A 24,323-nucleotide genomic window follows, 5' to 3' on the forward strand; every position below is an offset into this window, starting at 1 on the left:
AAGGCCATCTCAAAGCAGACTATTTCAAAATGGATAGGACACTGCATTCATTTTTGCTACTCACAACATGGCAAATCAGTGCCTAAGGGCATTAGACCACTTTCTACCAGGGCAGCAGCCACCTCAGCAGCCTTCCTCAGAGGAGTACCAACCAAGGATATTTTGGAGGCTGCAACTTGGACTTCAGTGCACACTTTTACTAAGCACTACCACTTACCTCTTTACTCTAAATTCAGAGCAGGCTTTGCCTCTGCACTTCTGCAGTGCCTTATAGCCACTCCTAATTCTATTTAGGCCCAGCCGCCCAACCTCAGCTTTGGGATTCAACCCAAGTATATTGACTGCAACAGTGAAACACGATGAGCATAGTACAGGTGTGTACCTACCATAAATGTAGATGTTTGAGAGTATTCACTGTTGCAGTCCAGGTTACCCACCCACCATCCCCTTTTCTTTGCTGGGACTTATCTGTACTTCTGTATCTTACCTCACAGCAAGACGTTGTCGCGTTCGATTCTCAGTTAGAGCGTCTTCTGTGTGGAGGCATGCATAAATGGGCATGCCTTTGTTGAAGGTTGTGCATCAGGGCTGGTAACTCGGCACGTAAAAATCCACTACCAAACATTAGTGGACCGGAGTTCCGCTGTGTCGACCCCTAACCGGGATAAGCCGAAAGACGCAACAACAAATCTGTACTTCTCTATCCTATACAACCTATGTGGTGTATTTGCTTGTAGATGAAGTTATTGTTTTTTTTTTTTTTTTTTTTTTTTTTTTTTTTTTTTAGTGCATGCTTTTTAAGCAATGTTTTTTAGCCTACCCTTTTGGGGGCACCTGACATCTGGGGCAAGGAAAACTGAAGAAAATGGCGTCGGCTGCATCTTTTATACCCCTGGCGCACTGACGTCGGGGAAGAGGCGACAGCAACCGACGCCAGGCCAGGACTTTGGAATTCAGGCCGACTGCGGGTAGCCTGCCAGCAGGATAACCCAAGTGTAATGACTGCAGCAGTGAATACACTCTAACATCTACATTTATGGTAGGTACACAACTGTACTTTATGGTGAGTACATAACTTCTTTTTATATGGACATGGTTACTAAGGTACAGGCAATTAAAATGTTTTTAGTCCCATTAGTCTTGTACACAGGTCAGGCATATGTTTATCAACCAGAGGAGAAGCCATGGATAGCAATTAAAAAAAGAGTTGAAGGATTTTCTTTGAGAAGGGAAGATGGCAAGGATCAAGTGGGATAAGCTGATATTTCCAATAGAACAAGGCGGACTAGGATCACCCAATTTGAGGAGGTATTTTAGAGGAACACAGTTAAGACTGTTACTAGCACAAGCAGAAAAGTACAATTCAAAGTGGAACGGGATGATGATGATGATACAGGAAGCTCAAGAAGTAAGGAGAGATTGGGATTTTGGATGCAGACAACAAAAATCATACAGAGTATTACATTCTTAAAATAGTAGGGAATATTCTAAGAACTAATCCAGCAGGAGAATGGAGAAGAGAGATTCTGCCAATAGGGAAGAGAGTGGTTAGGGATACAGATAATAAGCAAGACGGGGGTGGAATTTATTGGAGAAAACTGGCAAAGGAACCAAGGTATAGAGAGAAAATAAGTAGAAATGGAAAGGTAATAAAATGGGAAGAGGCTAAGAATTTATTTGGACTGCAGGTTAGAGATTATCTTCCTTATCAAGGATTGATATCAGAGTATAGGCAAAGAGAAAGACCAGCACTGGGAGAGTTTTTAATAGAATGTAGAATAGAAGCTGCAGTTAAAAAAGGAATAATTAGTAAAGCATATAAAACATTGCATGATTATAAGAATCAATCAGAGGAGCTTAGAAAGAACTGGGAAGAGAGATTGGCTAAGCAATTCACAAAGAGACAGTGGGGAGTGTAGTATATCTCCCAAATATGCAACAAAGTCTAGAAGATTTAGGATCTTTGCCTGGAAATGTATAGATAGTTATTTTTATACCCCAAGTAAACTCAAAGGAATTCTTCCTCAGGTGGATAGCAAATGTTGGAGGTGTGACAGGCAAGAAAGAGGTGGTTGAGAGCATGTGTTTTGGGAGTGTGATGGGCTGGCTGACTTTGGGGGTTCCTTGCAGACTGCTCTGTTGGGGATGGTGGGTAGACTGGATTGACTAGAGATGATTTTTTTTTTTGAGCCATGATACAGAATCAGAATTGCCTAGACATAGTAACGCTATGCTGAGTTTAATTATGGTGGCTGCCAAAAATGCAATTACTAGAAAATGAAAATTAAAGTCTCGACCAACTTTACTAGAAGACTGGAATTGGGATCGTTAGAAAAGGTAAGGAACAAACCACATAGGAAAAATGGGAATTGTGGGAACAATATATGCAGAGAAGGAACTAGGTTTAAGAGGCAAGATTTGAATGAGCCATATAATTTTTAACTAACAGCGACTGGATAGATTTTAAGTGATGTATAATACTTGCAACTACAGTTGTTTCAATAGTGTCTCTGATATATAATGTTTATAATTAAAGTGGTGTCATTTTGTTTATTTTTCATTTATATAAATGTTAAGATTGCCTGTGTCATATGTGATAATTTAAAAAAGATGTTTGTTGAAAAAAAGGTCTTGAACCAGGTCTTCATGATAATGCATATATCTATTCTTTCCAGTGTAAGCTGTAAAGCATGAATTTTTTTGTTAAGGCGCCTAGCATTGGCAGCAATACCTCTGTGTTAGCTGGATTTTGTTTTGTTAAATCAGAAGCTTTTAAAGACCGACTTTGCCTAAAAAAAACACATTATCGGGGTGGACAAGGTTTTAGTCTGTATATACAAAAGCCTAGTGGAAGTAGGTGCAGGCCATCCCTTGTAAAGCGGTTAGGACCATCTGCTATCTACTGTCAGAAGACTAGTGTGTGTGTGTGTGTGTATATATATATATATATATATATATCATTCATGGTTATGGCAAAATGCTCATTCCTGCTTTGTTCACATGTATAATGACAGCTTCATCATGCCTCTTCATATAATCCAGGTGATATGTCTCAAGTTGTTCACTACCACTTATGCTATGAGTACCTGAGGTACAAGGACTTGAGTGCATGTGTGATGTGGTGAATTGTGGCACCCAACAGGTAACTATCTATGACCCAGTGTGTCTCACTGTGAAGTCGCTATGACTAGTATCTTGGATTGTGTGAATGTTTGCCCTAAAGGTTTTTGATTTGAGATGGCGAGAGCCTTAGATGCGTGTTTCATAATGGGTGCTGCCTGAGTTGAGAGTTTGTGAGGTTGCTGATGGTATTTGTTTCCTAGTATAATATTTAGGAGACACTTGTGGTTTAGGTAGGTTATTTTTAAAAGCCTTGTCACGTGTAGGTCTGTGTGTTTGGTCTGCATTATGTGTGATCGATACAGTATAGTATTGTATATTACTGACAGCCTGTTTTTTATTTATAGTGGCGAATGGCTTTGTGAGAGCTTTGCCTCTAATAACATTATATAACTACATCTCTCAAACACTATGTCAGTTTGTTTAAGCAGTAGGTGATTGTCAGTAAACATGAGGCAGTTGCTACATTGTCTCAGGATGCCAGTTCTTCCACGATGGCTACAGAAACAGTTGGAAAGTGCAAATCCATGATTCCAGGTGCTTACTGTCATGGAGGATAGCATCTAAAAGGTTTGGAATTGATTATTGGAGGTGCTTCCTGTTTGGTACTGAAGACATTCCTGGTCTGAATAGAGTTGCACACAGCTAGGAATCAACGATCCTTTGCTCCTCCTCTCCAAAGAAGCAAGGAGTAGAACTAATCTGTCACTGTTCCTAAGAAGTAATAATAATCCAGATGTTAATGGGTTAAGTAATCTTGCTATAGTCTTTAGGTGGTTAATCTGAACAGAACCTACAGAAACTGGATGGAATAGAAAGTCAAGCTGCATAAAGTCCCTGAAGAGGTTCTGCTCTTCTTTTAAGAACTCCTCTTATCTTGAGAGTCCCTCATCAAAATGTTAAACTCTCTGGAAGGAACCATGAATTTGTGAAGTCCATTTAGATCCATCCCCGTTCTTGACTTTTATTGGCTGCAGCCTTGGCACTTGAAAGTCCAGACAGACTTTTAGCCTCTGCAGCCTATTGTTTCCCCAGTCAGCATCTGCCCCAGAACTAACATTCTGGCAGCAGTGACTCTTAGGATACGTTTTGCAAGGTTTCACAGGAACATAAAAAAGTGGGCAGGGTCCAGTGATCTCAGCTATTTGCATTCATTGTCACAGCTAGCAAGAATGTCAAGAGCTTTCAAGACACTTCTCAAATACTGTGTGCATCATCCCTTCTTTGTAGAAGGCAATTCATTCTGGGTTCCCAGTCATTTGGAGGCAGTAATCATGAATGAGAAGTTATGTACCTACCAATAAGGTTCCATGTTAGTTGTCTTCTCTCGCCTTCTTTCTTGCTTGATGGGTTCGGAGCCGATCCTCTGCTCCGACTCGGCACTTGCTAAGCTCGAGAGTCACTTTTACCAGCTCGAGGCAGCCCCATATCCCATGATGCAAGGCGGTAAGTACCCAGATCTCGTTTGTTTTCTATAGGCAATAACCCCTAGCATAAAAAACTTCCCAAAAGGAGAAAGAAGGCAGAGAAAAACCTGAAGGATGGTTAGGAAGACCAGAGCTGTATGGTCTTAAAGAGCAATCTTCCATGTAGGGAGAAAAGGTCTGTCCAGGCCAGGGGGAAGGAGGGAGGGTCGCAAGAAAGAAGGCGAGAGAAGACAACTAACATGGAACGTTATGGTAGGTACATAACTTCTCAATGTTAAGTTGTCAATCTCGCCTTCATTCTTGCTTGATGGGACCGCGTCTCTAGCACCTCTATCCTGGGTGGCTCAATGGAACAGACTCTTGAGAACTGTAAAGCCAAAACTGGCTCTGTCCCTGGAGGCCAAATCCAATTTGTAATGAGAAACAAAGGTATGAGGAGTGGCCCAAGTGGCTGCTGCACAAATAGTGTCTAATGGAAGTCTAGCCTGAAAGGCTGTGGAAGTGGCTAAGCTTCTGGTTGAATGCGCTTTAGGGTTTCGAGCACAGCTGTTTTCCCCTGAGCTGATAGATTTCAGAGATGACAGAAGAAAGCCATCTAGATAAGGTCACTTTAGAGACAGGAAGGCCTTTTTTGTTATCAGCATAAGAAATAAAGAGCTGATCGGATTTCCTGAACTGTTTTGTTCTGTCCAAATAATATCTGAGTTGGCGGTGAACATCAAGATAATGTAATTTTTGTTCTGATCTGTTTGAGTAGTTTGGGAAAAATACAGGAAGGTCAATAGACTGATTCAAATTACTCTTTGAGGCGACCTTAGGCAGAAAGGTCGGATTAGTTCTCAAGGATACTCTGTCTTTGTGGAAGACCAAATAAGGGGGACGAACAGAGAGCATGAAGTTCAGACACTCTCCTAGCCGAGGTAATACCAACCAGGAAGAGTGTTTTCCATGAAAGAAATTTCAGGGAACATGAAACAGCTGGCTCGAAGGGAGGAAGAATCAAGGATGTCAGCACTAAATTTAGGTCCCATTGAGGAGGAGGACTCCTGACTGGAGGTTTCAGGAGAAAGATTCCTTTAAGAAGGCTCTACAAAGCCTATGGGACATGATGTTGTGATTCATGAACCCGACATGAAAGTTCGAGATAGCAGCTAACTGAACTTTGACCGTGGAAGAAGAAGAGCCAGTGAAAGATTTCCGCTAAGAAATCCAAAACTGCTTGAACTGGAGCAGTAAAGGGATCAATATTCTTAGCTTTTGCCCAATAAGAAAAGCGTTTCCATTTGCTGGTATAAATCCTTCTAGTAGAGGATTTTAGTGAAGCCACTATGATATCCCTAACAGGATTAGAGATCATAGGAAGCCTGGCTAAGGAAGGAAGTGGAGCAACCATGCTGTGAGGTTGAGAGAAGGGACAGACCGGTGCAGCTGACCCGATTGGTGAATCAGAAGGTCTGGTACTGGGTCCAGATGCCACGGCTGCGCCAAAAGGTGACGATGGAGGAACGGGAACCAAATTTGTCGAGGCCAATAGGGAGCAATGAGAATCATTTTGGCTCTCAAAACGGTGGCTTTCTGGAGTATTTGTGGAATCAGTGGAAAAGGAGGAAAAGCATAAAGAAGTCCCTGGGGCCAATCCTGGGTTAGAGCGTCTCTGGGGGGATGGCCTGGCAGTGGGAAGAGAGAAAAGAAGTCTGGGCATTTGCTGTTTTGGGGAGTAGCAAAAAGATCGCAACATGGGCGCCATTCTAGAAAAATCTCCTCCACTATAGATTGTTTGAGAGACCACTGGTGAGGCATGAGAATAGCTCTGCTCAATCTGTCCGCTAAAATGTTGGTTTTCCCAGGGATATGCGTTGCTACCAGAAACCGATGAGAGGAGATCGCCCATTGCCAAAGTCTGAGAGCTTCGACACAAGGGGTAGGATTTGGTTCCGCCCTGTTTGTTGATATACCATACTACAGACATGTTGTCTGTGTGAACTGCAATTGTTCCCAAGGGAAGAAAGTCGTTGAGGGCTTGCAACGTTAAAAGCACTGCTCTCATCTCTAGGACATTTATGTGCAGGTGGTATTCGAACGGTTGCCACGTCCCATGAACCATCCTGCCCTGATAATGACCCCCACCCGATCAGGAGGCGTCCGTAGTGACAGTGGCTACCGGGCCGGGATACAAAGGGTCTGCCTTGGTGAATCTGGGGAGAAGTAATCCACCATGAAAGATGACTCCTGCAAATCTGTGTCACCAGAATTTGGTGACGCATTGGAAGTTGTTGGTAAGACCACTGAGTGAACAACATCCACTGAAGCAGGCGCATGTAGAAGCGGGCCAGGGGAAGAAGGGTAATGGCCGCAGCCATGAGGCCCAACACCTTTAGAACCATTCTGGCTTGTACTTTTTTGCTGGCTAGGATGATCCTCACGTGACTTTGTATATCTGAGATTCTTTGGTCTGTGAGGGTTGCTGACATCCGAACAGTGTCTAAGTTTGCGCCTATGAAAGTAATAGACTGGCAGGGCAATAAGGAGGATTTTTCGTAGTTTATCGAAATTCCCAACTGAGTGCAAAGATTTATTGTGTAATCCGTGGCTTGAAGAAGTTGATGCCTGGTGGCGGCTGAAAGGAGCCAGTCGTCGAGATACGGAAACACCTGGAATCCTTGACGTCTCAGGTGAGCCGTGACCACTGCCATACATTTGGTGAACACTCTGGGGGCTGTAGTGAGACCAAAGGGCAGGGCTCTGAATTGGAAATGACTGGACCCCAGCCGAAAGCGGAGAAATCTTCTGGAGCGTCTGTGAATTTTTATGTGATAGTACACGTCCTGAAGATCTATTGAGCACATCCAGTTGTCCTTCTCTAGGAAGGGCAGAATTGAATGAAGTGTGACCATTCGGAATCTTGTCTTCCTCACAGACTTGTTGAGTCTGCTGAGATCCAATATTGGTCTCCAGTCTCCCGTCTTTTTGGGGACCAAAAATAATCTTGAGTAGATTCCGGGCTCTGAATGGTCTGCTGTAACTGGCTGAATGGCTCTTTTTTGTAGAAGTTTTAATACTTCTAACTCTGCAACTTCCCTTAGACCAGGTGGTACATCTGGAAGGGAATTTGAGTGAGCGAAGGGACTTTCCTCGAAAGGAATTTTGTAACCCTCGGATATGATCGACTGTACCCATCTGTCTTGAGTGAGGGAACGCCAGGCTTCTGGGTACAGCGATAGTCTTCCCCCGACTGCCTCCAAGGATGGACAGTCGGGCAACATCTCAGGGATGCTGGAAGGGCTTGTCAGAGAGAGGCTCTCTGCTTCCCTGGTTCTGTGGACCCTCTGCCTCTAGAGCGTCTGTTATTATTACCCCTCTGCCTCTAGGGTAAACTGACCACGTGTATCCGGCGTGACTCCTTGGGATTTATGGAACCACATCTTTCCACCTTTCTGTCCTTTAGGGTAAGGCCTAGAAGGGGTGGAAAACGGACCCCACGGCAGAAAGAGTCTTGCCGTCTTGTTCACACCTGGTCAATGTATCCTTCACTTGAGGGCCAAACAAAGCTGACCCATCAAAGGGAGAATTTGTGAAGGCCGCCTTAAAGGGATCTCTTGAAATTACAGAGCCGCATCCAGGCTTGGCGCCTAAGAGCCACACCTGTACCTCTTGGCTCTACTCGCTCCATCTGCTGCATATGATATCAGTCGCATGGAGGAGTTAGCAATAGAATTAAGGATTCCTAGCTGCGAAGCAATTTTTTCTTGAGCCCCTGCAGCTGTGGGATCCTGTACTACTTCACCTAGTTCCTTAAGGATGTCCCTTTGGAGTCTGGTGAAGTGACATAAGTAGTTCAGCGGCGATAGCAAAGGTCGCTGAAGAGAACATCCGCTTACCATACCTATCCATGGTCCTAGAATCCTTATTAGGAGGATGGACAGGTATGGAAGGATCTGCAAGTTCCTTCTTAGTGGCAGCCGCCACCACCATGGCATCAGCAGGGACACCTTTCGTAAGGAATTGCTTTTCCGCAGGGGCAGTAATAAATTTAGATGGCCTCCTAGGAACTGGCTCTACAGAGTCAGGAGCAGCCCAAGCCTTTCGAGCAATAACCTCCATAAGGGGGTCGAAAGGTGGAGATACCCAGGAGGTGGAGGGCCAAGATCCAAACGCCTCTAGGTATACCAACTCATCCTCAGAGGGATTTGTGGAGGGCCAGTTTCCCCTCTGTTTTAGGAGTTCTAGGATGTCTGAAAAGGAGACATCCTCAGAGGGGGGATCTTGGGGATCCCTCCGACTCATCTAAGTCTGTATCTGAAGTGATAGACTCAGGGGAGTCTAGGTGTTTCCTCTTACAAGTCCTCTTGCGCGGAGGATCTCCTGACTGATCAGGAGAATCCTCGGAAGAGGGGGTAATTCCCAGTGGGGAAACCTGAGGCGGAGGATCTCTGGGTCCGGGAGCAAGAGAGATGGCAGAGATATCGACAGGCACTGTAGAGGGAGGAGCTAAGGGAATAGACTGCTGGCTGAGCCCAGTGGCCAGCACACTCATCACCTCGAAGGCCCCCCCCCCAGGGAGGTCCGAGAGAACCCGCTCCGAAGAAACCGGAACTCCAGGGCCCACCGAAAGGAAAGGCTCCGAGGCAGATGTCGGAGCCGAGCTCACCAAGGCCGAGGCTCCAAGGGGAAGAGCGGGGTCGGACAAGGGTCCGATGCCACTCACTCCCTCGGAGGAGACCAGGGAAGCCCGACCACCGAATCCCTCTAAGGAAGGTCTCGAAGAGGAGATAAGAGTAGATGCCGAGGGTGCAGAAGGGGGGGGTATCCGCCCCTCAGCCATAGCAGAAACTATCCCCGAAGACTCCAGCTCCAAACTCTGAGGTAGAGTCGAAGGAGGAACTACAAGAGGGTGTGGACTAATAGTTGTCTGTTGAGATGGACTATGTAGCATCTGGGCCAGTGCCTGTGATTTCAATAATCTACTGACCACCCTCTCCAAATCATGGTCTGAAAGCCTGGATGACCTAGATGATCGGCTCCGATGGCTCCGTTCCGAGAGGAGAGGTGAGGCTGGAGCCGAGAGTATCGGTTCCAAGGAAGGGGACCTGGACCTCTTCCTCGAAGGAACCATTGGAGCCGACGAAATTAGAAGTTATGTACTCACCATAACGTTCCATCTGAGTAGGTGTATTCATTTGTCTGCAACCTGTGGGTTATGGATCCGATATCGGATCCGAACCGGCATGGTTTTCCAGCTATGGATCCAAGCTCTCAGCTCCTCCCCTCACCCATAATGCCCTGCTCTACCCTCATGACCTCAGATCGAGTTTGCCAAAGCAACAATACCCTAAAAAGGGTAACAAGGAATATGCAGGAAACTGAAAGGCCAGGAGGATAGGAGGGCGGGATGGTTGCAGACAAATGAATACACCTACTCAGATGGAACGTTATGGTGAGTACATAACTTCTAAATCTGAAGTAGGATATTCATTTGTCTGCAACCTGTGGGACAGAGTCCCCAGCTACCTGAATCTTGGGCGCCATCATGGAAGGATATTCGGAGCACCGGAGCCAAAGGATGCTCTACCCCTAGATGCAAGATCCAACTTATAGTGAGAAATAAATGTATGAGATGAAGCCCACGTGGCTGCTGCACAAATATCATCTAGAGGAATCCTAGCCTTGAAGGCTGCCGAGGTAGATACTGACCGGGTTGAATGGGCATGAACACCCCGTGCGGGCCTTCCTAACGCTTGATAAGCCAATAAAATGCACTGTGAAATCCAGCGGACAGAGAAACTTTAGAAATTGGCTTGCCCAAATTGAATTTTGCAAAGGAAATAAACAGCTGGTCGGATTGCCTATGACCAGCTGTCCTGTTGAGATAAAATCTAAGTTGCCTGTGAACATCTAGTGAGTGTAGCTTATATTCACCTTTGTTTTCATACTTAGGAAGAAAACAGGGAGGTTAATGGATTGATTGATGTTTGCTTCAGAAGCGATTTTAGGAAGGAAGGACGGGTTGGTCCTGAGGGAGACACGGTCCGGATGAAATACCAAGTAAGGAGGTTTAGCTGATAAAGCTTGAAGTTCAGAAACTCTCTTGGCTGATGTAATGGCTACCAAAAAGGCTGTCTTGTAGGACAAGAATTTGAGATCCACGTAGCTGGGCTCGAAAGGGGGAGCGGTCAAGGCCTGTAGGACCAAAGAAAGGTCCCAAGGAGGAACTGCTTGTTTTATAGGGGCCTGAGAAGGAAAGTACCTTTAAGAAATGTTTTGCACAATTTGGCTGACATAAGAGGATTAGACTCTTGACCAATGTGATAGTGAGAAATTGCAGCCAGTTGAACTTTGACTGTGGAGCTGCTGGCACCATCATTAAAGAGAGAGGTTAGAAAATCAAGCACTACAGGGAGAGGAACCGTGAAGGGATTTAGGCCTTGCCGCTCCGCCCACACAGAGAAACGTTTCCATTTGCTTCGGTAAACCTTTCTAGTGGATGGTTTATGAGCCGCCACCAAAATAGCCTTTACCGGTGAAGAAATACCGGGAGTCCTTATCAAGAGTGGAACTGGAGCAGCCAAGCGGTCAGCTTCAGGTTGTCCAGGTTCGGAGGAGGAATGCAGGATGGATGGGATATCAGATCCGAAATGGGATCTAGAATCCAAGGAGGATTCACCGAGTGAGACCTTAGGAAGGGGAACCAGATCTGTCGAGGCCAGAATGGAGCAATGAGAATCATTCTGCAACCCACCCGAGAGGCTTTCTGAAGAACTTGCATCATCAGAGGCAAGGGTGGATAGGCATACAGAAGACCGGGTGGCCAAGCATGCACCAGAGCGTCTCTTGGGGTACCTCCGGAGGAGGTATTAGAGCGAAAAACTGTCGCACTTGGTGTTTGAGGGAGAAGCAAAAGATCGCATGAAGGGTTCCCCACCGTGCGAATATGCGTCCGCTACTTGACAATTGAGAGACCACTCGTAAGGGGTCAGAATGGTGCGACTGAGCTTGTCCGCTAGGATGTTGGACCGACCGGAATGTGCGTTGCTATGAGAAAGCGATTGGTGGAGATTGCCCATTCCCAAACTCTCATGGCCTCTCGACAAAGAGGGTAAGACCTTGTTCCCCTTGTTTGTTGATGTACCAGACAACAGACATATTGTCCGATTGAATCGCAATTGTTCCCAAGGGAAGAAAGTCCTGAAGTGCTAGCAACGCTAAGAGCACTGCTCTCATCTCTAGAACATTGATATGCAGTAAGGTCCCTGAATCGCTCCACGTGCCTTGGACTGTCCGGCCCATAAAGTGCCCCCACCCGAGGCGGAGGCGTCCGTGGTCACCGTGGCGAGAGGGGAGAAGCACAAATGGGCGACCCTCGTGGAGATCCGGGAGTGGAGCCACCACAAGAGGGACCGCTTGCAAGCCTTGCTGATCGCTATGGGATGATGCATGGGGAGAGCAAGGTATGACCACTGTACTAAGAGCGTCCACTGTAGAATGCGCATATTGAGCCTGGCAAGAGGAAGAAGTGCTATAGCCGGCCATGGACCCTAGAGCCCTCAGGACCAACTCTGCTGGAACAGAACTTGAATGGAGAATGGCCCGCACCTGGAGCTGCAGATTTAGAACTCTGTCCGCAGTGAGGAAGGCTCAGAACTCCTTGTGTCTAATCTGGCCCCTATGAAATCTAAGAGCTGTGTGGGCCAGGTTGGACTTTTGTATTTATTGTGATGCCCAGAAATGGAGCAAGATGGAGAAAGGAGTCTCGCCAAGAGAAGTAGATGCCTTGTTGGGGCGGTAAGGAGCCAGTCGTCCAGGTAGGGAAAGACCTGCACCCCTGAAGCCTCAGGTGGGCCGCTACCACTGCTAGTACTTTGGTAAACACCCTGGGGCTGTGGTGAGACCAAAGGGAAGGACCCGAACTGGTAGTGACTGGCTCCCAGCCGAAGCGGAGAAACCTCCTGAGCGCCTGTCCATCAGGATGTGGTAGTACGCGTCCTTGAGATCTATCGAGCACATCCAGTGATTTTCTCCCAGAAGGGGAGAATAGATTGCAGAGTGACCATTCGAATTTTTCTTTGGGACTGCCAGATTCAAGAGAGAGAGGTCTAGGATTGGTCTTAGTTCCCCGCCTTTTTGGCACTAAAAGAATCTGGAGTAGAACCCTGATCCGATCTGGTCTGGGGAACGGGCAGGATGGCTCTTTTCCTTAGCAGATGGCCAATTTCTGCCAAAGCGGCCTCCCGTTGACCGGGTGGGACGTCTGGGAGGGACTTCAACTTTGGAAGGTGAAGGAAAGGAATGCGATATCCCTGGATATGATTTGGAGAACCCAGCGGTCCGATGTTATGGACTCCCATGCCGCTAGGTGCCCCGAACGCCCCTGACTGCCTCCAGAGTAGAGCAGTCGGGCAACCCTCAGGGTTGCTGCCGGGCCGTTCAGAGAAAGGTTCCTGGACCCGAGGTTTCTGGGAGCCCCTCTGCCTCTAGGGCGGCCCTCCCTGTCCTCCTCTGCCACGGAAGGACTGGTTGTCCGGAGCAGGCTGGGACTGCTGCGACTTCGAACCACATCTTCTTCTGACCCTTTTGGTTCCTAGAATAGGGCCTCTGGGGTGCAGAGAAGCGGATTCCGACGGCAGACAGCGTCTTCCGTCCTTCTCGCTCTGGGTCAACGTCTCGCGAACGGTCTTGCCAAACAGAGCAGAACCATCAAAGGCGTTGCAAACGACGCCTTGAAGGGCTCAGAAAAATCGAGTGACGGAGCCAGGCCTGACGTCTAGTGACCAGTCCTGTCCTCGCAGCTCTAGCGGCCTCCATTGCATGGGAGAGTAGCCGCATAGAAGTGTTTGTGACTGACCTAAGAGTGGCCATTTTGGTGGAGTGCAGAACTCTGTCCTCCTCCGAAATGGACTCAGGGGGGGATGCAGCGTATTCCTTAATAAGATCTCGCTGCATCCGAATAACATGTGCCAAATAGTTCAGCGCCCTTACCGAGAAGGTCGCCGAACTGAACATCCGCTTCCCCAAGCGGTCCATCATCCGAGACTCCTTGCTCGGTGGGTGGACTGAGGGACTCTCCTGAGCCAGTTCCCTCTTTGTGGCCGCTGCCGTCAACATGGCATCTACAGGAGGCCCCTTACTCCAATGGGTCCTGTCGGAGGGCGGACTAAGGATCCTATCCGGTCTTTTGGGAATTGGCTCCACGGTGTCCGGTTCCTTCCACGCCCTGGTGGTAATAAGGTCCACCAGGGGTCGGCAGGGGACACCCAAGAGGTAGACGGGCCCGCTTGAATGCCTCCAAGAACACGGACTCGTCCGAGGAAGACTTGGGGCAGACCACCCCCTAATACGGAGCATTTCCATGATGTCTCCGGGAGACATCCTCGGGGTGACCGTGGGGAGCCTTCCCTTCCTCCAAGTCCGTGTCTTCAGTGAGAGACTCGGGGAGTCAATGTGCCTCCTTAGACGTGATGCTATGAGGGCCTCCTCTGGGGGCTGTCAGAGGAGTCCTCGCAGCAGTAATTTGCTCCATGGGAGCAACTTGGGGCACAGAAACGGGCTGTCCCAGGGGCCGGATGGTGGAAGCCTGGCCCAGTGCAGAGGGAGCGGGACGGAGCCGGGCAAGTGCCGGGGTCCGGAGACCCTCAACAGAGCCCTCTCCACTACATCAAAAGCCAAGGGGAGCCGACCTCGACCAAAGGATCCGACAATCGGCTCCCTCGGATCCGAAGAGTGGATCGGAGCCGGCGCCAAGCACTCGGATCCGGCGACAGTGCGCTCCGACACAGACGGCGCCAAGGAGCACTGATCCCCGGATCCGGCTCGGATCCAGGCTCCGAGATCGGGTCCGACGCACTGAGGGCAGGGTCGGATCCGGTACCAAGTACTATCGGCTCCGACCTTCCCCGCCCGGCTGCTCGGCTCCAGTTGCTCGAACCCGGATAGCGGGTCGGAGAAGGAGCAATAGGCTTAAAAGGGTGTTGAGCTCCCCGGAGGGGAGGCAAGACACTCCCATCTGCATCTGGGCCTGGATGAACCTTCTCATCATCCGGTCCAGATCAGCATCAGAAAGGCTATGGGTAGATCTCGAAGAGGCTACCGAGGTAGGCCTGGAGTGCCTCCTCGATAGCCTCGACGGAGATCGGTCTCCTCCTCCTCAGGACCCGGTGAGAAGCACACAGGGACCGGAGCCGAAGGAGGAGACCGAACCGACAATGGAGCCGGGAGAAGCCCTTGGCTGGCGGGCGAAACAGAGGTCTCGGCCCGCCGCTTGGTGCTTCTCCCTCCGTCCTTTAGCTGCATCCCTCTCCTCTCCAGAAGCGGGAGTTTGAGTCCCAGGAGCAGGAGGGGGTGCCACAGGGGGAACAACTGCAGAAACAGTAGTCCCCGAAGGAGCGGAGGCCGGAGCAGAGTCCGGCGGTAAAAGACCCGCCAAGACCAGCTTGGACCTCCGCTCCCTCAGTGCCCTGGGGTTGAACCCTGCACAAATGGAACAACCAGATGTGAGGTGTTCAACCCCAAGACACTTAACACACCGAGTGTGGCCATCAGCCGGTGAGAGCTTATGGCCACACTCGGAGCATTTCGAAAATATAGATTTAGGCTGTTCAGCCATAATCTATAAAACCTAAAGTTACAGAAAGTAACTTAAACAACAAAAAACACACAGGCCTACACACACACTCTACAGCGAGGGGAGGGAATAAAAATTATTACTGTAACTTAAAATAAACTCAAAACAGTCTATATTAAAGGGAAACCTACTACTTTCACACAAATTTAGTTAAAGAAACAAAAAATTTTCTGTTTTTAGACAAGAAAATAGTTCACTTAGCTGAGAGCTATGTATCCACATCCAGTTACCAGCGCGGCAAACAAGATCTGAGGTCATGAGGGTAGAGCAGGGCATTATGGGTGAGGGGAGGAGCTGAGAGCTTGGATCCATAGCTGGAAAACCATGCCGGTTCGGATCCGATATCGGATCCATAACCCACAGGTTGCAGACAAATGAATATCCTACTTCAGATCCATAGATACAGTCGGAGCCGAGGACTTTTCGGCACCGACAGAAAGTCTCGAAGCATCGGCTCCAGCCGGAGCCGATACAGACATAAAAGTAACAGTGTCGGAGCCGGTCGGCGCCGACACCGAAGCCTGAGCCACATGGTGGTCGGAGCCAGTCGGAGCCGACACCGATGTGACTGAAACAGTATCGGCACCGATAGCCATCGGTGCCGAAGGTCTTTGTAAACCAGGATCGGCTCCAGCCGGAGCCGATCTCGACTCAGAAGGAGTCGGAACCGAGGCCGCAGGCTTGGACACAGAAGCCTGGGCCTTGGAAGACTTTGAAGTCTTACTCGGAGCCGACTTAGCCGGAGAGCCCTCCGGTTTAAGAAGGCCCCTTAAAATCAATTTATTCCTTCTCTCCTGCAGGACTCTCTGGCTAAAGGAATTACAAATTGCACAGGAGTCCTGCAGGTGGAGAGGTCCCAGGCAATATAAACAAGAAGTGTGACCGTCTGTCAGAGACATCTTCTGACAGCACGAATCACACTTCTTGAAGCCTGAGACCCTCTCTTTGGACATAGTTGTACTAAAACACACACAACACAGTCCCAGTAAGATAACAAAGTTATCTAACAAAAAATGAGAAACTAACCTCTCACACACACACACACACACACACCATGACAGGGTGGGGGATGGGAGGGGAGAAGACCTGACTAAAAAAATTAAGGAGGAAGGGTAATTTTAGTCAAAAAAGGGCTTAATATAACTAAAAACGTTAGATATAAGGTTTAAAAGTGAAAAGGGGCTAAAGACAGTTTAATATAAAACACTTACCAGGAGCTGGTAAAAGGAGGACCTCATCAGCGAAGCGGCAAACGAGATCTGGGTACTTACCGCCTTGCATCATGGGATATGGGGCTGCCTCGAGCTGGTAAAAGTGACTCTCGAGCTTAGCAAGTGCCGAGTCGGAGCCGAGGATCGGCTCCGAACCCATCAAGCAAGAATGAAGGCGAGATTGACAACTTAACATCACATGCTCTAAAGTGTGGCAGAAGTAGGAGCACAAACTGGCTGTCAGAGGCAAGTCCTTCTCATCAGTATACAAAAGATGAGGGTAGCCCTGGCCTTCAATTATTTAAAGATGTCTTGTCCCAGGATGTAATTGCTACCCACTAGAACAGTACATCAACAAATATACCCTATGAGTCAAGAAGCAGTGAAGCTTTGGAATTGTCCTGTGTCATGTAGTCATGATAGCCAGTCATATTCCAGGGGAAACCAGTTCTCTAAAAAATGGGCTCAGCCATTTGTCTTCTGATGCCTCATGAGTGATCCTCAAATCCCTTGATGCTGTGGAACTTTCCCCATCAAGGGGGCAAGCCTTACTATCTCCTCATTGTCTCACCAAACAATCTCAATTAACGCAGCTTTGACTCCCAAATCTCTCCATTTGAAGATTCCCCAGAGATGCACTGATCCACAAATGTCCCTATGGACTCCTTTATGATTCTCCCATTTTCTCTGATGAGGAAGTATATACCGAAAGCAAAACACTATTGTTGCCTTGCTTATTGGAGAAAATACTCTGATTTTTATTTAAGGTTCATTTCATTATAGAAGCTTAACCTCAGTCAATATTTAAATCTTCTAGTTTCAGTATTCTAACCATGTTGTGAAACAAATAAGACACCAATGACCCTTTGAGGGGAAACTCAGATATGTATTAATACAGAGCAAGATTCCATTGACGGTGGAGGTAAACTAATACAAAGGAAGATCAATTTGAAAATGGAAGTGAACATTTGACTGGCATGAGTTTATTTAGTAATTCAGAAAGCACCAGGTAATATTGCAAAACTCTTACTTTTGTATAATTTTAGTCTCATGTTATCAGTGTTTCCATTTCCCAGAAGCCATCCAGTTTTTTGCTCCCTTGCATTACACGTGAGCATACCACTGTGCCCTCTTCCATTAATTGTCAGGTCTACTAGCTTCTTCTTTCTCTCCCATGACTTTTCTTTGATCAGGGCTACAGCTGGCATGGAACCTGAGGGCATTTTGGGGTTTCTGCCATGAAATTCAGCTGGAGGGATCTTTTATAATCAACCTCTGTTCTCTCCTCCCCCGTATGATCACTGATATTGTCCGAGGAGTGTGAAATGGGCACATCCTGGTGTATTGCTCCACAGCAGCTCAGCCAAGGTCCACCACTCTATCCTGTCTTTGGACCACATCTCTCTGTTCTGTCCCTGACCTCTACAGGTGATCTGTCTTATGTGGGATTGCACACGCAACCATCCCCCACGGTGTGGTCTCATACATCCCTCCCTTCCATTCCATCTGCTGCTCGAACCACTAATCGAATCCATGTCCATTGGGCTATAGTCAAAGCTTTATCCTCGAGTGCCACAGGAGTGGTAAAAGACATTCAAATTAATTACAGAATGTTTGTTTTATAGATGAGCCCATGTAGACAAGCTGATGGCAGGTGTACAAATTAGCTAACTTCCATCTTGGAGTTTCCAGACCTTCTGTACCTTTTTGCATGTGCTTTGACAAGGAAATGTATGAGACCGAGAGAGAGGGATCTATTAAGACACATTTTTTACAGGTCAGTATGATTTCTGTAGTGGTCTTTCGACTTTTCCCAGTTAGGGATCGCCACAGTGGAACTCCGGTCCACTAATGATTGGCAGTGGATTTTTACCGTGTCAAGTTGCCAGCCCAACGCCCAACCTTCAAAGAAGGCAAACCCATTCACGCATTCACCTACTTACATGTCTTTAGACCTCATTTGACCGTGGGGCAGACATGCAGACTCCCCACAGAAGGCGCTCCAGCCAAGAATTGAATGGGAGAACCTTTTGCTGTGAAACGACAACGCTAACCGCTGCACCACAGCGGCCTAAATGGTAAAAAAAATATAATTGTGCACAGTGCAAGTAAAACATTTAATATACTTTGAGCAGTTGTATTTTGGTTTCATGCAGCACTTTTAACATTTACATTTTAATGCATTTAATTGGTGCAGTTTTTACATAATTTGAAATTTTACAGTTAGCATAATCTTTATTTTACAATAAACAAAGAGCAGGACATATACATAGGAGGTATACTTAGAAAATAGAACTGAGGATGTAACCTCATTTCTTTCCTTTCTTTAACGTAATTGTTTTAGAATAGCTAGATACTTATATAGACAGACCAGTATCTTTTTTTTTTGGTCTTATACAGTGCTTTCTGCAGTTTTAGAGCCTTGACCTCAGTTTAATGGCTGACAGTATACTTTATACAGAGTCATTAACAAATATTCAGTGATTTTTTTTATATGTATAGATATATATGTATATATTTCTTAATATGCTGAGAGACATGCTAATTATTTTTCTTCATTTACGTATTTTTCTTTAAAATACAAGTTTTAAGGATAAATTTATATTTTTGTGTTCAGTAATGAATATCTTCTTAATTGCATGGATGACTACTGTCATTTTAGGTTTTATTTATATATGACCAGGTATATCCAGAAGGATTCTGAGGTCTCCTTTTTTAACCAAAATTCCGAGATCTTCAAGTCATTTTCTACCCGAAATTCTGAAAATTTCCCCTCCTCTTCTAACCAAAATTCCAAGAGCAAAGATTTGGTTTTAATGTACCTCTGACAATGTAGCTTACAAACTGTATTCATTTTTTGTTGTAATAAATACACTTGTCTTCTTTTCTTCTTTCTGTTCCAGGGCCTCATTCTACCTCTCGTCTTTTTTCTTTCAGAATGCAGCTCTGGATGGTTGCACAGTTGGCATGTGGCTGCCTCTTTAACACTTTTACTGGGCATTGTAAGCTGAATTTAATGTCCAGGAGCGGTCTTCCTTTGGGACCACAGTTAGGAGGAGTATGTTAGGAGGCCACCTAGGAGGGTCAGTTTAGGATTCTGACCTGCTGCTACACGGGATGGATTTGTTTCATACCAGGCACATAAGTTATATATTTTAATTTTATAATTTTTGTCCAAACCATATGACATATTACAGATCTGGAGAGAAGCACTGTGGGATAGAGGAAGGACTAAGGGTGATATGGGAAAGTGTTATGTGCCAGGATGTCCTAATGCCTGCTAACCTTGGTCATGCAGTTAATGAGTGTGGATCTGCTTATCTAGATCTATCGTTGTAAATATATAACTTCATTTTTTTCTGTTTTGTTTTTGGTTCTGTTTAATTAGTATTGGTTATGTTTTGCAAAGTTAACCATCTGTAGTTTTCCCTGTTCTGCTTAATTCATGGTTATTTATTGATCTGTTTGCTTTAGTTAGCCTCATTTATTGTTCGGTGTCTGTTGGGATCATTTTTTTTCTCCTTTTTATTTACTTTTCATGGTTTGTCAAATAATTTATGATAGACATTGCCTGACCACATTTTTGCTGATACAGTACTAAATTTATTTCTACTTTTGTCATTTGCTGAAATATTATTCTGGCAGTATAAAACTGTTATTTTGTTTAATTTATATGTTAATTCACTAATTCTGCCTTAATTCATTTGAAGTACCTCAGCTCTCCTCTTTTGTGTCCCAGTCTCCTGTTTTCTTGTCCTTTATGATGCTTGCTAAACTTGTTCTGCCCTCTGTAGGCAAGGGGCACTGCGATGCGAGTCTGACTTTGTAACCAGTGTGGAAAGTGGCTGGATCTCTTGGGGCTTAGATCTGCTGCTTGTGAAACCACTGAAATGGACCTTCTCAACGATGATGGGGAGCAGTGGAGTACAGCCAGAAGATTCATTTGTTGTTAAGCAGCTTATCAAGGTCTGTGAACATTGACATTATAAAATATAATTCATATATTTTACTCTTAAATTTAAGCAGAAAAGTACATAAAAAGATTCTTACACTTGAAAGAATGTTATTGGGTACCAGATTAGTATGCCAAAACAAACAAAAACTAACACTTTTTTTAACTGTGAAATTTAAATAGAATTTGTTCATATTGTTTATTTCTTCAGGAAAAGGCAGATGAGGTGTACCATTTGTTTCAAGACTCTTCTCTTTCCACCCATCCAGTAGTCCCTTTCTCGGAGCTGCAATCTCTGTGTAATACCACTTGTCAAGATGAGAAAACCTTTAAACTAGCTATGCTTCAGCTGCAAGCAGAGAAGAGAGCAGCTGTTTTGGATTACAAAGGAGAAAAGGTAAGGAAGAAGTGAGCCATGTTAGTGAATTAACAGAAAGTTTCATCAAAACTATGAAGTGATGGAAGTTGTAGTGATGAGTGTCCGGGTACGTCATCCTAAAGGAAAAAAAATAAGTTTTGTATTATTATTATTATTATTATTATTATTATTAGAAAAAGTATGTTCAGAAAGTGATGGTGGAGAATAGTCAAAGGGAGAAGAGACATGGTGTTAAAGCACTGTGGAACATTGACTGTGTTTGTACAGCTTTACGCTACATGGAGGAATTTTACTGCAGTTACAGTTGGCTATCCCTTATCTTTCTCTGATGTCGGATGAAAATTTCTCAGCACTATCAAGGCTGTGAGCTGTAGTTCCTGTGCTGCAGGGTTTATTTCCTCAGCCCTCATTTACCTACTGTGTGTTTGTCCTTGAACAAGTCACTTGATTAACATACGAGTTGTGTTCTTGTTATTAGAGTGGCGTTCGAAAGACATGCGTGACTGGGCATGCATGCCTTCATTGAAGGTTGGGCGTTGAGCTGGCACCTCAGCACCGTAAAAATCTACTGCCAATCATTAGAGGACCGGAGTTCCGCTGTGGCAACCCCTAACTGGGAAAAGCCGAAAGAAGAACAAGTGTTGTTGTTATTGATGTTACTATACTCACAATCCCAGTTCAAGCCTTCATCATCTTCTTTTGTATTAATGGTATTTTTGATTGTCCTTGGAGATCTGAATTTAGTCTCAAAAATGTTTTTTTTTCTTTTTCTCAGAAGGTGATCTTGGTTACATTAACGTCACATTTATTATAAAGTACCTTGTTGGTGCTAGTCCATATTGTATTAACTTTTTTCAACTTCCCTCCCCCTGCACCAACCATTACTGTAGTGTGTTGTGCATTTCATCAGTGTCTCTGTTAAGTGTTACTTTGTTAGCAAGAACCCTTCAAAGAGTTTCTTTGCCAAATATATAATGTGTTTAGGAAGTGAGCTCAGTTAAAACATTATAAACATTGTAAAAAAAGTCAAGTTAACTCCCAGGGTTATAATCTTGAACATTATCTCAGCAACTAGAGTGGGGTAGAGTACATTTCCATCCCAGCTCCAAGAATTTTTTTTTAATTAATTGTTTATTTATTGCATTTGTTTACAGGACCGATCCACCTGAGCTCTGAAAATATAATGACAAATGTCTAATTATTGTATGTTAACTACATAAATATTAGATATAAAAAAAATGTTTGCATGCAACATCCCAGAGAATTCAGAAGAAAACATATAGCATGCAAAGGTTGATTGATAAAGAAGAGAGAAATGCTGGGGAAGAGGAGGGATAGAGATATAGGTAATAGTGAGAATTTAAATGGATTATTATGGGAAGAGAAGAGAGGGGAGGAAAGGAGTAAATAGAAGGATGGGATTGAGATGTAAGTGTTGAGGAAGTAGGATTGTAGTTATAACTGTTAGTTAATAATAGTGTCATATTAGTTAACCAGGAGAGGTTCAAGAGCACAACCATGTATCTATTGACTATATCTGTAGCAGAGGTTAAAAGAGTTAGTTTTCTGTTTGAGTGAGGGGGGTTGTATTTTAGAGAGGTATGCAGAGTACTAGGAGTCATTGGTAGTGTTGTTAGATTTTTGTCACTCTCAATAACGTTTTATCAGCAGTTCATAGTAGTCTGCCAAGAGTGCAGAGTTGGAGACTATTTTTAGGCCAAGGCAGTTATCTGGATTATAGTCATGTTTGTGTGGTGACTACTTGTGAGATGGTTAGGTGGTGCTCAAGTCTTAGCCACTGAAGCTGCTTAAAAGAGTGGCAGTGATGTGACCTTTATTGATGGTTCATAGCAAGTTTGGCTGCTTTTATTGTAGCATCTATTAGGGAGATTTGGGTAAATTGTAGGTTGATCAGTATAGGAGATGCATGCTGGCATGTTGTAATAAGGAAGGATGAGACGATATTTTTTTGGCATTATCTGTGAACTAAGATTTTGCCCTGTAGAGGGCCCCCACTTTTATGTGGTGGTCCTCTTTTGGGTTGTCATCAATAAAGACAACCAGAAGCTTGATTATGTTCTACGTGTTTCACTGTTGCAGTCATCACCTGTGGGTTATCCCTGTTGTGGTAGCCCTCAGCCGGCCTGAATACCAGAGTCATTGTTTTTCTGCTTCAGCTGCTGTCGCTTGCTGACTGACGTCAGGTCATCAGCGCTATAAAGGAGAGCAGCCGATGCCATTACATCAGTCTTTCTTGCCGTGGAGCCCGTAGCAGAAGCACTTCGCAAGTGTGCCAGTCGGTCGCTACCAGAGTTTTGATTTACAGCTGAAAATGTCTAAAGTTAAGTACCCCGTTGGGGGTCCTTTTTTTCTTGCACTAACCAATGTCCGAAAAAGTTAACAATTGTCTCGCCTGTGGAAAGCAAATACCACAGCGAGACTTCCACTCATACTGCGTCACTTGTTTAGGCCCAGATCATGACGTCCCCCATTGCCGGTTCTGTGCCCTCTTTAATGCGAGAACCATTCATCGTAGAGCTCCTTATTGTAGCCAGTTTTTTTCATCTTCCGTCTTTGCGTTCCGAAATGGTGTCAGCCAACCATCCGTGGACATTTCGAAGAAATGTAAGGATAAAGATAGAGACAGACTGCACAAGGCCAAGCCTTCCAACAACTCTACAGCTAAGCAGGTAGTCACTTCTCTGGAATTCAGTGAGGCGCTTTCGCAGCCTCTGATGCCTGAATCGATACCTTCACAGGCCTCTACCGAGGCCCTTTCTGAGTCCGGTATGCCGCAGAAATCTTCTTCATCTTCCAAGGCTTTAGTTGTCTCTGCTTCGGTTGGGTCCTGAGCTGCGACGCAAGCACCGGCTTCCGAGGAGGCCTTTCGCACTACCAATTAAATACAAAAAATGACGTTTTCTCTATCGATTATCGTTCCTCTCAGAACGATGGAGTCTCATAGGCCTAGAGGCAATGCCACTCCCAGAAAAACTACCTCTTGCCACCGTTTTACTGCTGCTCCTCCTCCCTAAACTCAAATGCTTAAAATGGCAGAGGATCTTATCACCCTTATCAGGGGTAGTCAGGCCACAACTTCTAAAAGGAAAAGAGGCCTTTCTCCTGAAATACTAACAGAACAGGATTCTGAGGAGTCTGATTATTCAGATTTTGAAGAGGAACAACAACCTCTGACTGCTTATGATGATTCAGATGCAGAGGAATTGATTCCCTCTGCCTCCCCACCAGAAGATCTTTCCTTTGGGAAAACCCTTCACACCCTGAGGGAACATTTTCACTGGGAATCCCAGGACTTCCCTCAGAATAAAAAAAGGCTGAGAGTATTTAGACCTGCCCCAGTACAGACCCTTGACCATCCCTCCTATCTAAGAGGTGGTTGATGATGTCTTCCAGGAATCCAGTTTAACTCCTGACACCCTCCCACCTGCTCCCAGAAAACCTGACAGGTATTACAGAGTACCGAATACTCACAAATACCTGTACAGAAATCCTGCTGCCGACCAAAAGGAGCTAAGGCTAGTTCTACAAAGAATCCTACTCCTTCTGACAAGGACTCCAGAGCTCTGGACAGATGGGGTAAAAAAGTATACACTCTGCA

General features: G+C 45.6%; 1 protein-coding gene across 2 annotated transcripts in view; it reads left to right on the top strand.

Annotated features, from left to right (window-relative positions):
* CHMP7 (charged multivesicular body protein 7) overlaps nt 1-24,323 on the top strand; it is a 421,425-nt gene that overhangs the window by 31,253 nt on the left and 365,849 nt on the right. For both annotated transcript variants that reach the window (XM_044083012.1, XM_044083013.1), the window contains exons 2-3: nt 20,168-20,339; nt 20,537-20,722. In XM_044083012.1, the coding sequence (XP_043938947.1) occupies nt 20,168-20,339; nt 20,537-20,722 (358 nt within the window). The remainder of the gene's footprint in view (nt 1-20,167; nt 20,340-20,536; nt 20,723-24,323) is intronic.

The sequence above is a fragment of the Protopterus annectens genome, chromosome 9.part0, assembly GCF_019279795.1.
Source record: "Protopterus annectens isolate FY-2018-M chromosome 9.part0, PAN1.0, whole genome shotgun sequence".
NCBI lineage: Eukaryota > Metazoa > Chordata > Ceratodontiformes > Protopteridae > Protopterus > Protopterus annectens.